Source organism: Pristis pectinata, chromosome 9 (assembly GCF_009764475.1).
Source record: "Pristis pectinata isolate sPriPec2 chromosome 9, sPriPec2.1.pri, whole genome shotgun sequence".
NCBI lineage: Eukaryota > Metazoa > Chordata > Chondrichthyes > Rhinopristiformes > Pristidae > Pristis > Pristis pectinata.
Window position 1 is genome coordinate 57,245,490 of NC_067413.1, and position 18,179 is coordinate 57,263,668.

The following is an 18,179-nucleotide window of genomic DNA, read 5'->3' on the forward strand; positions in this document are numbered from 1 at the left end:
ATAGAATACTCCCAGGAGGGTAACTGCCCCTTTCTTGTTGCTAACTTCCACCCATATTGACTCTAGAGAGGATCCTTCTGCATTATCTACCCTTTCTGCAGCTGTAACCATGTCCCTGACCAATATCGCCACCCCTCCTCCTCTTCTCCCCCTCCTCCTCTTCTCCCCCTCCTCCCTATCCCTTTTAAAGCACTGAAAACCAGGAATATTCAATATCCATTCCTGCCCTGATGTCAGCCATGTCTCTGTAATAGCCTCAATATCATAGTCCCATGTACTTATCCAAGCTCTCAGTTCGTCTCCCTTATTCCTGATGCTTCCCGCATTCAAGTAAATGCACTTTAGCCCCATCGACCTTATTACTTTTGTCGCCTGTACACTGCTTCTCCTCCCTCAAAGCCTGTCTACCTGTCAGATCTGCCTTTTCCCCATCCCCTTCTTCCTCTGACCTACTCCTCCGGTTCCCTTCCCCCTCACAATCTAGTTTAAACCATCCTGAACCTTCCTAGCAAACCAGGCCGCAAGGATATTGGCCCTTATATTATTATTTCCATAATGTGAATTGGTTATAATGCAATTGATGGATCTGGGAACACTATTCGCATTACATGGGCCGCATTAGGTATATTACAATCAGGGAAAACCTGTTTAAATCTCTGCTTCGATGACAATTACAGCTTATTCTGCTTTAATGGGACTTCCTATAATGCGAGGTTTCTTACGAATGCAACTATTGAGTTTTGGCAGAACTACCTGTATTTGGGAAATGTCTTATTACAACCTATTTTACACTAATTACCATCCCACTCCATTTCTGATACTCCTCCCAGATCACTTCTCTCTCTGTGAGGTGGTTGGTGGCTATTAGAAGAGCCTTTGATCTGGGCTTGGTAGAAAGGGTTCAGCTACTGAATCCATTTGCTACTGGCTGTCTTATTATTGCATTCATTTTCCACCCAGTGCCCTGCCAGAAAGGTATTGGGTCAAGACCCATTGTTTAAGGAGGACCACGTTAATGTGTCACATTTATGGAGCATGCTGCAAATTATGAGTTAACTTATGTGTAATATAACATTGGCTATTGACGGAAAATGTGAACCCTCTGGTCACATGCTCAATTGGCCGCAATGCCTTTTTGTCCTTTGCCAAAATGTCACAGTTTCACTCAGCATAATATTGCAATTGTCTTCACTGACAAAGCAAATGAGAAGAAATAACCAGCCAGCTTATCACTATTTTTAAAATGTGAATTAAACATTATAACTTATTCCCAAGATCTAATGGCTTTTCAGTGCTCTCAGAATTCGTCAATTTATCAATGACTTGCTGAATTCTATTTGCATTTTCTACTTAATGATGACAGTGCTATAGGATACAATAAATTATGCTCATTTTGTATTGGATCAAGTAATGCTTTTTTGTACTAAATTCTTTTATGGCAATCTATCATAAAAGTCTTATGTATCACCTTTATTAAATGATTAATGATGATGCAGAAGAAGCTACCTGGAAATAGTATGGATGTGTGGACTTCATTAAATTTTCCTGCATAGATACACCCAAATGCTACCAGTGCTTCAAGCATTGGCACATGAGACTAATTTCCATAAACCTTCCATAAACCTTGAGTTTAGATGGGTGATCTGATCAAGATGTTACAGATCAGCCTTGATGTAATTGTTTACCAGAATTGGCCTGTAGAGGTGAATGGCCTTTGCTTGTTGTGTATTCACGGGAGAGGAATTGGCACTCGGTCACAAGGCATTAATTCAGTTCATTGGGTGAAATGAGAGTTGTGCTCCAACAGTTTTCAGATGTGTGAACCACAAGTTTTAATTATAATGTTGATCTCACAACCAGCTATTTGTTCTCTAATATGCACAATCCAACATCTGACTTTTAAATAACAATTTTTTTTCATCTTAATTCCATGTGCACATTGACTATTAATGCACGTGGAACAGAATGCTGCCTGGAATGTGGAGCATGCCTTATGAAAGTAGGTTGAGGGAAGTCGGCCTTTTCTCCTTGGAGTGACCGGGGATGAGGGGGGACCTGATAGAGGTATATAAGATGATGAGAGGTATTGATCGGGTAGATAGTCAGAGGCTTTTCCCCAGGGCTAAAATGGTGGCCACAAGAGGACATAGGTTTAAGGTGCTGGGGAGTAGGTATAGAGGAGATGTCAGGGGTAAGTTTTTTACTCAGAGAGTGGTGAGTGCGTGGAATGGGCTGCCGGCAACGGTGGTGGAGGTGGATACGATAGGGTCTTTCAAGAGACTGTTGGATAGGTACATGGAGCTGAGATAAATAGAGGGCTATGGGTAAGCCTAGTAATTTCTAGGGTAGGGACATGTTCGGCACAGCTTTGTGGGCCAACGGGCCTGAATTGTGCTGTAGTTTTTCTATGTTTCTATTAGAAGCAGAATGAAATGTAGAAAAGAAGATGAAGATATCTATACCACAGTGTCATCTGAGATGAGTAGACAGCTCATAATTTTTGTCGATGTCTTGCATGTGGTTGTTTTTATCATGATTGAGCCATTGGTAGGGCTCTGCATGTCACAGGGCATCAGAACCACAGAAATTTGCAAACCTCAAACTCTTAGTATTGCTTATTTTAAACGTGATTCTAACTGGTTTTGCACCTAGAAGTTGAAACCAAATGTAGTCTTCATGTGGAGTATGTTCAATGACAGTGGCAATTAGATCTGGACCCATAGATATTGTTCCCCAGTATAAGAGCACATATTCTAAATAGTAAATTGATTTAATACGTATAGTCATAACAACAAGTTAGAAAGCAGAATTGTTTGGATCCCATTGAGATTTTCTGCACTATAGGTTAAGGTACTGAGCTGTTGAAACACGACAACCATACTAGTTACCTCCATTTTAAATGGAAAGAAAGGAGTGCTCCAGCACAAGTCATTGTACGGGTCCTCCTCCACCAACTCATACAACTGGCCAAAGACCTTCTCCCCAAGTCACAATCTGGAAGCAGCCTATCAACAAGCACAATAGGATATGATCTTTTCTCCGTTAGTAATCCAAGAAAAGTGTGCGGAGTAGCATCAACCCCTATACATGGCCTCCTTTGACCTCACATAAGCCTCTGATTCCATCAAATGAGAGGAATTACAAAGGCAAGTGATTTCCAGCACAGAGAAACACATCAAGATGCCTTCTTGCCAAGTAGTATAGCATCCTCACTGACTCGTGGAAATCCCTGCCTAAGACAGTTGAAGCTGCTGAAGAAGCATTTGGAAGCCTCTGGATACTTTGGGTCATTCCGTGGGGAGGACTTGAAGACCAAGCAAAAGCAGCAGAACAATGATGGAAGTAAATCATCCTTGATCCCGATGGGCTGCCTAAAAAGAAAGTGGGGAAATACTAGTATTTGGTGTGGGGAAAAATTGCAAGATCTATGTTTTGTGAAATAATTTAAAATTTTTGTGTAAATATATTATGGTTTAGAAAACAAAGTTCTCAGCTGAATTGATGAAAGAGCTCAGCAGACAAAGTTAACATTCTGGTGGAGAGACAAGACTGCAGATGCTGGAAGAGAAGGCGAACTGCTGGAGGAACTCAGCAGGTCGAACAGCATCTGTGGGGGTAAGGAAATTGTCAACATTTCAGCTCAGGACCCTGAATCAGGACTGATTAACAATCCAGTGGTTACCACAGGGAACACAAGAAACACTGTATTGAGTAAGCTGACTTCCAGATCTGATTTTTCAATCTGCATTTGGCGTCTGAGTGTTTAAAAATATATTTCAGAAGGTTTTGTTGTAGTTTTTTTTTACAGCCTATCTCTTTTTCTCTGCTAAAGATATTGGCTCATAATTGGTCATTCTCTCATATCTCATTCAGATACCAGATTTGTATCTGTGAGCCTTATGCATGTGAATACATGCAGCTAAAATACAGGCAACACTACAGCTGAGTTTGATTCTTTTTTATCTAACACCTTGCATGTGAATAATAGCAGTCTGCCAATTATCTGGCACCACTCCTTTCTAAGTTGTCTGTGCTTTTACCTGTTCTTTAGTTGTGGCAGTGGTAGAAAGACCACGAGGGATGAAGTCTGGCTTTCTCTTGATGTGGTTCAACTACTCACTGAGCCATCTGAGGAACTAGAAATTAAAATTATAACATCTCATTGCAAAGATCAAAAGATTGTTCGTATTCAGTTATTATTTTGCCTGTTATTATATGATCTATTCTAGAATATATTTGCAAGATTAAAGCTTTGATTTTTTTATCCACTCATAGGCAATTAAGTATTTGCAGATAAAAATTAAAACAAAGGTAGAACTAAACACAGCTGGGAGTCCATTTGCGGGTGAAAGGATACTCCTTTGATGCTGTACCAGCTGTGTGTTTGTTGAGAGAGCAGTTTACTGAGCTTCTATGCAACTGTCCGCGGATGGTATAATGTAGTCAAGAACAGGTTCAATGGTATTCAGAAATAGCAATGCATTAATTTTTCATGCACAAAATGCATATGAGGTATCGCACTGCTGCAGGATGGTAATGAAGCCAGGATTTTAAAATCTGCAGGGAATAAGTCTCTGAGCCACTAAGATATAAGAGTTCATCAAATAATTTAGAGACATTCATATGTTAATGAACCTGGTCAAAACTGCATGTTTAGATTTTTTCATGTTTACTTTTAGCAATTTTTATCTATGTCAGATTTAACCTGTATCATTTCCAGTTCTGACGCTTTGGGGGAAAAAAAAGGAAAGTTGGTGTAAATTTAGGTGAAAGTGCAGATGTTGAGCATCAGTCTCGTACAGAATAGCCTGGGGGAATTAATATTTAAGAAAAGGCCAGAGAGCAGAGTAATGAGAGCTTGAATGGTATCTCTCTGCTTATCCTTTATTCTACTGAAATTATCATCATTTCACCTATACTTTGTGCCAGGATTAAACAAACACCAATTTCAATGTGTCTTGTTCAGATTTGGAAGGATTGTTATTGCTATAACTTGACAATCAGAAGCTTTAGAAATGGTAATGTGACTACTGCTAATAAATCTTACAAATGGATAATAACATATGTCGAGCATTGTAAAAATGCATGAGGAAACCAGAAATGAACAAACAATGAATCTCTTCTATATTGCCTACAGCCCATGAAGGAAAATGAAAAGCCAACTGGATTAGTCACCACAAAGCAAACAATTAACATTACTTTTTTGTATACACATGGGAGAGGCATCCGAGAACTTGCCTGTAATTACTGCATCACGTGAAAATTCCAGGGCACTACAGGTGTGCTAGGTGACCTTGTAGGCAGGATGTACTTCCTGCTGCTCAGTTCTCTGAATTTGGCTGAAATCACCGCAAGGCATGGGAGAGACTGAAAACCTAGTATGTACATTCTAGAGGTAGTCACTCCACAATCTCAGTGACCTCAGCACAACAAATAAGTGAGTATCTGATGGAGCAAGAAGAGACTTGCAGTGTAGGATTCTTCTGGGTCTGTGACACTCTCAAACCGTTTTTTATTGAAGGGGATGGCATCTTGAAGGGATGCACTCCAGAACATGTTACCGTGAGCCAGAGTGTTGGGACAGAACAAAATTTGGGATTGCAGTGATTTTAGGGGATTCATTGATCAAGATGGCAGGTACCTAACTCAAAACAGAATTCAAGCTCCCATTCTTCTGTTTATTGTCTGGAGTTCTTCCTCGTTGCTTATTCGTTCTGCAAATGCCAGAAATTGTGGTCCTTGTGGGAATGAATAATATTGGGAGTAAAAAGACTGAGCTCCTTCAATTAGAGTTATGGAAGTAAAGAAGGAAAATAAAAAGCAAGATCTAAAATTAGTGTTCTCTGGATTGTTTCAGGTATTAGTAAGTACAGGAATAGTAAGATGAAACAGATTTATGACATGGTGCAGGAAGGAGATATTTTGAATCCTCAGAGCTCTGGGACCAGCTTTGAGGTGGTGAGGGGGAAAGAGATTTAAATTTGCAGACAAATTACAAAAAGATGCAGCAACCACAGAATTCAATTATTATTATGCAGACTAGGAAAATAAAAGTAAAGGGAGAAAAGGGATACAAATTCTTGGGATGTATTCAAGTCTGTTGCCAATTTCCAGCCTTCTCTCATTTTCACACGGTTCGTCTCTGATCTTTCTTGACTTCTCTATCTGCATCTCAGGAGAATATCTCTGCACAGCTTGTGTACAAATAGATTGTGTGTTTTTTACATCATACCAGTGGTGAATAAGCTTTAAAAGTACTTCATTGAATGTAAACTCTTTCAGACGTCCTGAGGCCATAAAAGCATGGAAACACAGCATCTTCATCACATCCCAGTATCTTACTGCTTCATGAAGGTCTTCTCACACAGGGGTGTTCAATCCTGCCAACTCCATCATCACTTACTTCAAGATTGCCAGACCTCTACTCCTAGATTCTGGAAGTCTATATTAGTGCTCACAAACTCTTCATTACTTTCCCAATTATCCTGATCCTAGAAAGACCCCAAGCATCATGACACATGGATTCCTTCCCTGTAGTACCACGTATTGGTATTGGTATTGGTTTATTATTGTCACTTGTACCGAGGTACAGTGAAAAACTTGTCTTACATACTGATCGTACAGGTCAATTCATTACACAGTGCAGTTACATTGAGTTAGTTCAGAGTGTATTGATGTAGAACAGGTAAAAACAATAACAGTACAGAGGAAAGTGTCACAGCTACAGAGAAAGTGCAGTGCAATAAGGTGCAAGATCACAAGGTAGATCGTGAGGTCATAGTCCATCTCATTGTATGAGGGAACCGTTCAATAGTCTTATCACAGTGTGGTAGAAGCTGTCCTTAAGTCTGGTGGTATGTGCCCTCAGGCTCCTGTATCTTCTACCTGATGGAAGAGGAGAGAAGAGAGAATGACCCAGGTGGGTGGGGTCTTTGATTATGCTGGCTGCTTCACCAAGACAATGAGAGGTAAGGACAGAGTCCAAGGAGGGGAGGCTGGCGACCGTGATGCACAGGGCTGTGTCCACAACTCTCTGCAGTTTCTTGCGGTCCTGGGCAGAGCAGTTGCCATACCATGCCGTGATATATCCAGATAGGATGCTTTCTATGGTGCTTCGGTAAAAGTTGGTGAGAGTCACAGGGGACAAACCAAATTTCTTTAGCCTCTCGAGGAAGAAGAGGCGCTGGTGAGCTTTCTTGGCCATGGCATCTACATGATTTGGCCAGGACAGGCTGTTGGTGATGTTCACTCCCAGGAACTTGGAAGCTCTCAACCCTCTCGACCTCAGAACCATTGATGTAGGTAGGTGCATGTACACCGCCCCCTTTCCTGAAGTCAATGACCAGCTCTTTTGTTGACATTGAGGGAAAGGTCGTTGTCATGACTCCGACTCATTGCTGTTTGAGATATGACCTACAACGGTGGTATCATCTGCAAATTTGTAGATGGAGTTAGGGCAGAATCTGGCCACACAGCCATGAGTGTATAGGGAGTAGAGTAGAGGGCTGAGGACGCAGCCTTGAGGTGCACCAGTGTTGAGAATAATCGTGCCGGAGGTATTGCTGCTTATCTTCACTGATTGTGGTCTGTTTGTTAGAAAGTCAAGGATCCCATGAACTGTTTAACTGCACATACAAAACTGATATTCCTGCAATTTTGGATTATACCACAAACTGCTCCTGGGTCAAGACCCTTAAAACATGGATAGACTTTGAAACACTATTCCAGTGAAGTAGGCTATCATATTCTCTTCCAGAATTTCTGCTTGCCACCTGCACTGATCACTTGCCCTAAGCCCTCGTTCTTCTGTAACTTCAGAGTCTCCAAAAAAATTCCAATGGATGTTCTTGCAGTAATATATTAAAATTTAATAGTGTGCAGTTCCTCTAAATATAACATTTAATTTCTTTTACACTTTCTCATTTATAATTTTACTATTTTAGCTTTTTTCTACTTATCTCAGCTTATTGTTCTTGCCCACCCACAGTTTAATAGTTTGTAAATTTATGCTAAATAATTTGCAAAGTTAATCAATTTGTCAGAGTTGAGAGTAATACAAAAATTTATGCCACCAAGAAATTTCTTGTAGCTGATTGGATAACATGCATTATTCATTGGGATTCACTCATATATTTGAATTTATTAGGACACAATGTTAGCTATGGAAACCAATTGAATCACTCAGAAATTAGCAAATCTTTTTCCTCAACATTTTTTCTCAATAAAATATTTGAGACACAAAAGTAAGACTTTATGTGTAATAAAATAAGATATTTGATTATAAAAGATTAATTTTGTGTCATGGCTTCATTAAAATTTCTAATTCAAAGCAATGCTTGTTTTAAAAGCCCGATGTGAGACTTTTTTCTCCCCAAAGAGTTGAGAGAAATTAACAATTTCTTTACTTGTGCAGTTTGCAGGGTAGCACTGGATGTGTCAGTAACAGTCTCTGAACTGAATGTCTTCTGCCCTTCTTCCTTAATCATAAAGGCATAACTGTTTATGCCATGGGAGTAGGTCCATCATGTTTTTTGGCTCTAGGCTACATTGTTCAAAACTAATTCATCTGCCTTTTTCTCCATCGTCCTGTGCCTTCCTCTGCTTCAAATATTTATTTACTTTTCACTCAACAGATGCAATTGTCTCTTCCATAACTGCTCTATGGCAAGGCATTCTATGCTCAAACAGCCCTTTGTATATAGGTTGTTCAAAGATCTTGCTGACTACTTTAAATTGATGACCTTTACCTCACAACACTTTGTCATTGACTGCCCCTCCAGAGCAAATACTTTTCCAATTAAGCCAATCAAAGTTTTTCCATTATTTTAATTGTGTCTTCTCCTAAGTTTCAATGAATCAATGGAAAATACTCCTGGTATTTCAAGCTTATTTTGATAAATGGTCATCCTTGGTATTATTCCAGTGGACCTGCACTACCCTATCTCTTTTAACGATAAAATCCTTTTACCTATCCCTTTACTTGGACCTAATTTGGTTGAATTAACAGAAATGTTGAAAGTTGTTAAATAGGGGAAGATTGGGAATTGTTGACGTCCTTCTGGAACAGTCACTGAAGGCAAACATGTAGGTGAAAATGACAATTAAATGGTCAAATTGAATGTTGATCTTTATTACAAGAGGATTTGTCTATAGAAGTAAAAATGTCTTACTGTAATTATATTGGAGAAATAAAGGACTACAGATGCTGAAATCTAGATGAAAAACACTATGGTGCTGGAGGAACTCAGCAGGCCAGGACCCATCCGTGGAGAAAAGCAGGTGGTCAACATTACAGGTCAATATTGGCTCTTGGTGCATCACATCTGGAGTATTAGTGAAAATAAAAAAAAATGCAAGTTGGAAACTTGAAACACCAATAGAAAATTCTGGAAACACTCACTGGGTCAGAACTGAAGAAGGGTCTTCAACCCTAAACATTTCTCCTGTTTCTCTTTTTACAGATGCTGAGCGTTTCCAGCATCTTCTGTTTCTGTTCTGGAACATTGGTGTGCAGTTTTGATCTCCTTACTTAAAAAAAGGATGTACTTATTAATGATGCAAAGATTCACCTGGGATGGCAAGTCTGAGCTCTCGAGTTTGGAGGAATGAGAGGTGGCTTCGTTGAAACACACAAAATTCTAAGAAGGCTCAACTGGGGTTGTTTGCTCTGGCTAGTGTGTCTAAAACTGAGGATCACAGGGATAGGCCATTTAAGACCGAAATGAGGAGAACCGTCTTCATCAGAATGTAGTTAATCTCTGGAATTTTCTACCCCAAAGATTTATTGTGTTTCAGTTATTGATTGCATTCCAAACAGATGGGGTTAGGGCTGAAAAATGGTGTTTGAAGTAGACAGTAATGCATGATCTTGTTGAATGCTGGAGCGGATGATGGGCCAATTGGCTAATCCTGCTCCTATTTCTAATATTCTTATGTTCATTTAATTGGTTGCATAACACTATGCATAGTACTTCACTCAGGCAGCAGTTCATCATAAGTTCTTGATCCTTATCCATATTTAAAAAAATAATATTTTATGTACCTGGTTTTGCACATATCAGGAGTTTTGCCTTCAAATCCGTTGAATTGTAGATTTATGGCTTTTACAGAACAGAAGGAGGCAATTCAGCTTCTCAGGGCTTTTCCGGCTCTGAAAGAGCCGTGGGCTTAGTCTCATTCCCCTACCCTTCGCCATGGATTTTTATGTATTGAGCTATTTCAGGTATTTGCTCATTTCACTTTTTGAAACTGATTATGGATTTACAGCTCTGGGACAGGATTCTATCAAAAAAATATACAGTGCTGAATAAAGGCATCACTGTATGGGTAACCACTAGAAATTGAGGTCAGTTGTGCGTCACTTGCAGGGGAACGTCACACTGACTTCAGAACAGTCAGTTTTAATTCTGGACTCCAAGTTGTATTGCCTCTAATTCTGCAAAGCCCAAACTATAGGCCAAATGTGGCACTTAGTTTATGTATTCTTTCAGACATAAAATTTTATTAAAAATTTCATGAGCTGCAGGCAATGTTCACAGTATTATTGTCTCGAGAGTAGATAAATCCTGAATCAAAATACAAAATTCATTCAGTGTTGGTAGTTTGAGATCTATCTGAGTATGATAAGGCCAATCAAGCAAAGTTGATTCAAAAGTGTTCTGGCTCTGAATAAATTGGGGTCTGAGAGTGAAGTAAGTGAAGTGGGTTTTACTAGCTTCCACAAGACTATGAATGAGCCCTGCCAGAGGGCCTGAAGAGAATTTCATTTTTTGCGCAGTGCCCCAGCTCTGAATATTACAATGGGACCAATGGGATTAAGTGGGGTTGAAGGGAGGTTTGTAAAAAAAAGATCCTGTTTCAATTACCAGAGTGGCAAGTGAGTACTATGATTACTGACAATTGTGGACCTATTTAACTTTAACACCGTGGGATCATACATGGCTGGAGGAATTTGGCTCAAAGATGAAAAAAAATCATACTGGATGAAGGAGAAGAAGATACAATTTTCACCTGTTTTATCAGTATTCATTTTCGGCCAAAAAATAGAACATATTTTCAAATCAATTTCTGAATGGTTAATTTGAGAACTGATGAAATTTGATAAGATGATCTAAATCCCAGAGCTTTGAAAGAGGTAGCTTTAGTGATGGTGATGTTCGAGTTTTCATCTTCCAAAGTTACTTAACATGCTTCAAATGTTCCTCTGGATGATTAGCAAATGTGAACCCACTTGGTAGAAAGAAAGGAGAGACATTAAAGAGAACGACTGACCTGTTAGCCAAACATCAGCAGTAGGGAAAATGCTGGAATCTATAATGAAGGCAGTAATAACAGAATGCTTTGAACAGAATAATATACAGGGTCAGAAAGCAAAGAGTGGGAAGGAAACTCATTGTTCTCAAGTTGCAACAGGTGAGGTTCCACAAGAGTCAAAGATTGGGCCCCAGCTATTGGCAAACCAGCTACTGGGTAGAAGGACCTAATGTCATAGATATCATCGAGTCTTACAGCACGGAAACAGGCCCTTTGGCCCACCCAAGTTTGTGCTGACCATCAATCACCCATTTATATTAATCCTACATTTTAATTTTATTTTCATTTTTTAAATTTCTGTCTGATGGTACTCAACTAGATGGATTATGAATAAGGGGGAGAATGCAAAAAGGCTTCAAGCAGATATGGAAGGGCTGAATGAGAGGGTGAGAGCATGATAAATGGAATATGTGGTAAAGTGTGGGATGATCCAATTTAGTGCATTAAAGCAGGGTACTTGTTAAAAGGTGAGAGAACGGGTAGTGGTGTTGACATTCAGAGATCTTGATGTGTTTGTACACAGGTCAAAGAAAGTCAACATGCAGATATAGCAAGAAATTCATATGATTAGTAATGAGCAAGTAATTTAGAAATTAGTATTAGTATCCCTACCAAGGATAGTAGGCTTGCTATTTGGGGAGAGGTTGAGTGGACTGTGTTCTCTGGAATTTAGATAAATGAGAGGAGATCTCATTGAAACATACAAAGTTTTCTTTAAAGGGCTGGATGCAGGGAGGATGTTTCCCTGATTGAGGTTCAGGCCCGGGGGCACACTTTCAGAATAAGGGGTAGGTTGTTCACTATCGAGATAAGTAGAAATTTCTTCACTCGGAGGTGGTGAACCTCTGTAATTCTCTACCCTGGAGTGTTGCCAAGTCTCAATTGTTGTATCCATTAATACAGAAATTGAAATTTTCTGACCATTTAGGGAATCAATAGTTAGGGGATAGTGCTGCAAAATGGTGCTGAGGCAGAAGGTCAGCCATGATCTTGGTGAATGGTGGAGAAGGTTTAAAGATGACTTGCCCCTTCTCCTATTCCTTATGTGCTATGGGGATCTTACTCCACTGATAACTTGGAAATAAAATAACATTTAAAATTCACATCCTCATTTTCAAATCCCTCTGCATTCTAGTCCTTTTCTTCCTCAACAATCTCTTCAAGACCTATCCTTTACGGTATCTGAGATCCTCCATTTCTACTCCAAGACAGCCAGTTGCATTTTGTATACTAAGATCCAGAGCTCTGGACTCTTCTCCCAAGTCTATCCACTACTCAATGTCTCTGCCTTCTTATCTGTCTTGCTCCACAAGACCTACTCTTTGACTCAGCTTTTGGCCATCTTCTCTAATAATTTGTTATGTGACTCAGTATTACATTTTGTTTGATAATGCTCCTGTGAAGTTTCTTGAGATGCTTTACTTCTTTAAAGGAGCTATATAAATACAAGCTATTGGTAAGCAAATTGAACATTGTTAACATTTAGTATTGAAATGCATTAGTGGTATGTCATTGTGTGGAATTTTAATACAGATAGCAAAAAATTCTTCCTAAGTGCTAAATGTGCAATATATTCATGGTCTAATTCAATAAAAAAGAATTTTGGAAACTGAGTACATAGGTAGCAACAAATATGTTATCATTTTAGCCTAATTCTCCCCTGGAATGTCAATTTTAATTTGATAATCATGTATCCCAATTTGCTAATAGTGTTCAAAAGCTGTTTAAGAAAGTCATTTTCATGTGGAGATAATGTATGTAGATAACTAATAATTTTCTTTTGCCTTTAGGTAAACAAGATTATAAGAAAACCAAATCAGTTTTAAAAGCAACAAGATTGAAAGCAGAAGCAAAGAAAACAGCACCAGGAATAAGGGTGTGTGTGGTTGTTTGATAACCTTCATTAAATTTAAATGTGTGTCAGATACTTTTTTCCCAAAGATAACTGACCAAAATACTGATTACTTCTCCAAAATATTGTTTGTAATATTTAAGAATCTATGTGGATATAACCAGATAAATATTTCTGCAGTACTGCACTTAAAACAATTTATGCTTTTGTTGATACGTGCAGGTAAGGCAAAATTATAAGCAGAATAGAATAACCGTCCACAGAAGGAGGCCATCCACCAACATGCTTCTCCTGGGTGTTTGGATAGCTATTGGATTTATCTGACTGCGTTGCACTTTTCGCAGGGGGTCACAGAGTCATAGAGCATGGATACAGGCCCTTCAGCCCAACGAGTACATGCCAACCATAGTGCCCAGTCATTTAGTCCCAATTTCTTGGGTTCAGCCCCACCTCTCCATGTACCTATGCAAGTGCTTCTTAAATGATACTATTGTACCTGCCTCAACCACTTCCTCTGGTAGCTCGTTCCATATACTCACCATCCTCTGCATGGAAAAAGTTGCCCCTCAGGTCCCTTTTAAATCTTTCCCCACTCACCCTAAATCTATGCCCCTAGTTTTGGACTCCCTTACCCTGGGGAAAATACTGTTACCATCCACCTTAACCACGCCTCATTATTTTAAACATTTCTATAAGGTTGTCCCTCATTCTCCTACGTTCCAAGGAATAAAGACCTAGCCTGGCCAACCTCTTCCTGTAACTCAGGCCCTCTAGTCCTGGTAACCTAATGTATGCTTTCTTCTTTTTCTTCACCAGAGCCTCAATATCTCTGGTCATCCAACATTCCCTAAACTTTCCAGGTTTACCCTTCACCCTAACAGGAACATGCTGCTCCTGGTCTCTTGATATCGCACTCTTATAAAGCCTCCCACTTGCTCTTCTATCCCTTCAAACAGGCTCACCCAATCAACCTCTGCTAGATCCTGCCTAATACCCCCAAAATTAGCCCTGCTCCAATTTCGGACCCTAACCTGTGGACCTGTCCTATCCTTTTCCATCACTATCTTAAAACTAATAGAATTATGGTTGCTAGAGCCAAAGTGCCCCCGACAGCCACTTCAGTTACTTGCCCCGCCTCATTTACTAAGAGGAGGTCCAGTATTGCACCCTCCTGAGTAGGGCCCTCTATGTCTTGACTCAGGAAACTTTCTTGGACACATTTCGTAAATTCCACCCAGTCCAGGCCCTTAACACTCTGGGTCGTCCAGTCAATATCAGAGAAATTAAAATATAACACTAATACAGCCCTATTATTCTTACAACTATGAGCAATTTCTCTGCACACTTGCTCCTCAAGTTCCCGCTGACTATTGGGGGGTCTATAATACAGCCCCACCAGAGAGACCCATATGGCCTCACTAGACGATCCCCCAAGAATGTCATCTCTAAGTACTGCTGTTACGTCCTCCCTTATCAATAAGGGAACACCCCCTCCTCCCTTACCTGTACCTCTGTCACACCTGTAGCATCTGTATCCTGGAACATTGAGCTGCCAGTACTGCCCTTCTCTCAGCCATGTTTTCGTTATGGCTATAACATCCCAATCATCAGAGCCAATCCACATTCTGAGTTTGTCCGCTTCACCTGTTAAACATTGTGCATTGAAATAAATGCAGTTGAACTGGGTATTCCTTTCCCTGCCTTTACTGTGCGCCTGTCTATCCTGATTACTAAAACTTGCTCTCGCTGGCTACTGCTTTATCCCATGACTTGCTCCTGCTCAGAGTCCCACCCCCCTGCCAATCTAATTTAAACCCTCCCATGTAGCATTGGCAAATTTCCCTGCAAAGATATTGGACTCTCTCTGATTCAAGTGCAACCCGTCCCTCTTGTACAGGTTGCCTCTACCCCAGAAGAGATCCCAATGGTCCAAGAAGCTGAATCCCTGCCCCCTGCACCAGCTCCTCAGCCACACATTCATCTGGCCTATCTTTCTATTTCAGACCTCACTAGCACATGGCACTGGGAGTAATCCTGAGATCACTACCCTCGAGGTCCTGCTTCTTAGCTTCTTTCCTAACTCCCTATGCTCATTCTGCAGGACATTATCCCTTGTTCTACCTATGTTGTGTGTACAAACCTCTGGCTGTTCACCCTCCCCCTCGAGTATTTTCTGCAGCAACTCAGAGACCTTCTTGACCCCGGCACCTCAGAGACAATATACCATACTGGCATCTCTTCTGTGGCCACATAATTTCCTGTCTGCCTCCCTCACTATTGAGTTTCTTATCGCTATGGCTCTGTCTGATTGCACCCTCTGAGCTCAGAGCTGGTCATTTGTTTTTCTTCTTTTTCTCAAGTCTTATCCATTTCTTTTTTTGAATGTTATTTTATAACCACCTTCCCAAGGCCAGGTCACAGGTATTTGCTGCATACAAAATTGTTGTGTTGCTTTTGTTTCTTTACCTAAGGATCTTGAAAGTGCTTCCCTGAGTACACACCCTTGTGCCACTGAAAACTGTTTCTCTTTATTTATTCCATTGAAACCTTTACAATATTTTTATTAAATCCATGAAAAAAATACAGAGTACATGCATCAAGAAAGAGAGTAAAAATACGACTGAATACATTGTATTAAATTGTACTTAGGATTACAATACTCTAAGTTAATAATCACATATAGTAGTTAGTTAATAAAGGAAGAAAACAATTGAAATATTTTATTACAAAAAAAATCTACCCCCACTACCAAAACCCGAAGCTGTTAGATAGAAGAAACAGCAAGAAAAAACCTTAAAAAACGTAACAGTGTCAGCCAATATCTGCGTTTTAATCCCCATATCAGAGATTTTGAAAATAGTTCAAAAAGGGTCCCCACAGGGTTTGAAAGTCTAGGTTAGATTCAAAAACTGAACAGTGAATCTTCTCTAGATTCAAGTATGACATAACATCCCGTAACCATTGAGCATGCGTAGGTGGAGTAGCTTCCTACCAGTTAAGCAATACAGCTCTCCTGGCTATAAGAGAAATAAAAGCCAGAATATGTAAATCAGAAGCCTTCAAAGTTATATCTTTTTCTCCAACAATCCCAAATAGTGCAGTCAAAGGATTAAGTTTAAAATTTATTTTAAAAAGTACAGAAAAAGTATGAAAGACCTCTGTCCAATATTTTTTAAGACTCTGACACGTCCAAAACATGTGAATTAAGGAAGCCACTCCGTTATTGCATTTATCACAGTAAGGAGATGTATCAGAATAAAAACAGGATAGTTTATCTTTAGACAAGTGAGCTCTATGGACCATTTTAAATTGAAGAAGAGGATGACGAGCACATAATGACGAAGTATTAACCAACTTGAAAATTTCATTCCAAGTTTCCTCGGAAATTGACATCTGCAAATCTTGTTCCCAAGCATTTTTAATTCTATCCAGTGGCACCTTACTCATTCCTAATAATCTGTCATAAATATTAGATATTGAGCCATCCTGAAAGGGTTCCAAATTAAAAATTACATCTGATAAATTCTTATCAGGACACAAAGGAAAAGAATGTAATTGAGATCGAAGAAAATCTCTAATTTGTAAATATCTAAAAAATGAGTTTTCGGTACATTATACTTGGTAGACAATTGTTCAAACGAAGAAAGGTTTCCTCCAACAAACAGATCTTGAAAACAAATGATACCTAATTTGTCCCACTCTTTGAAAACTACATCAGTCATAGAAGGTTTAAAAAAGTGATTAGAGAAAATGGGACTGGACAAAGAAAAACTCAATAAACCAAAATATTGTCTAAATTGTACCCAAATCCTCAAGGCATGTTTAACTACTAAATTATCTACTAGTTTATTTAATAATATTGGAAGTGAAGAACCAAGCAAAGAGATAATAAAAAATTTTTTAACAGAGTTAATTTCCGAAGAGACCCATACTGGACAAGCCGCTTGATTAATATAATGTAACCAAAACGTAAGATTTCGTATATTGACTGCCCAGTAATAAAATCTAAAATTCTTTTTAACCTTCTGAAGGTGAACTTTATTTAATCTAAGATGTTCATTATTCCATATGTAAGAAGATATAATTGACTCAAGAGAATCAAAGAAGGATTTAGGAATTAAAAACAGGTAAAGCCTGAAATAGATATATACATTTAGGTAAAATAGTCATTTTAATAACATTAATTCGGCCAATCAATGATATAGAAAGGGGAGACCAACTTGATAAAACCCTTTTCGCATAGTGTAGCAAGGTGAAAAAAATTTCTTTAAATAAATGCTTATATTTTTTAGTAATTGACACCCCCAGATAGGTAAAATGATTTCTTACAATTTTAAAGGGAATGTTAATATCAAATGGTACCAAGTTATTCAGAGGAAAAAGTTCACTCTTGTATAAGTTCAATTTGTAGCCTGAAAAATGACTAAAGCAAGAAAGTAAAGAAAGCATAGGAGGTAAGGAGGCTTCAACATTAGATATAAAAAGTAATCCTGTGTTATAAAAAGTTCAATCCTCTGACTATAAAGAGATTGCTCTTTCAGATCATGCTCCTGTGCTTCTCTCTTTAAATTTCCCAGGGTTCCCTCAGACAAATAGATTTTGGTGTTTTAACCTAGCCTTGTTATCTGATAAAATTTTTTCCCAATTTATGGAGAAACAAATTACTCTTTTTTTTTAAAGAGAATTCATCGGAAGAGATTTCTAGTCTTATCGTTTGGGATACTTTCAAAGCCTTTATTAGAGGTCAAATTATTTCTTATACGGCAAGCATTTGGAAAAAAGCTGACAGAGAAAGAGCTGATCTAGTTGATCAATTGAAACTATTAGATCAAGAATATGCTTTGGATCCAGATCCGATTTTATATAAAAGGCGAGTTGAAATTAAAACTAAATATGATCTTCTTTTAACTTATCCAATTGAAAGTCAACTTTTAAAAGATAAAAGTCAATTTTATATTCATGGAGATAAAACAGGTAAATTACTGGCTAACCAATTAAAAATTTCCAGAGCTAG

The 18,179-nt window shown here is 38.9% G+C and overlaps 1 protein-coding gene across 2 annotated transcripts in view; it reads left to right on the forward strand.

The window, feature by feature from the left end:
• Positions 1-18,179, forward strand: part of triqk (triple QxxK/R motif containing) — a 78,553-nt gene that overhangs the window by 45,971 nt on the left and 14,403 nt on the right. For both annotated transcript variants that reach the window (XM_052023898.1, XM_052023899.1), the window contains exon 3: positions 13,104-13,189. In XM_052023898.1, coding sequence (XP_051879858.1) covers positions 13,104-13,189 — 86 coding nt within the window. The remainder of the gene's footprint in view (positions 1-13,103; positions 13,190-18,179) is intronic.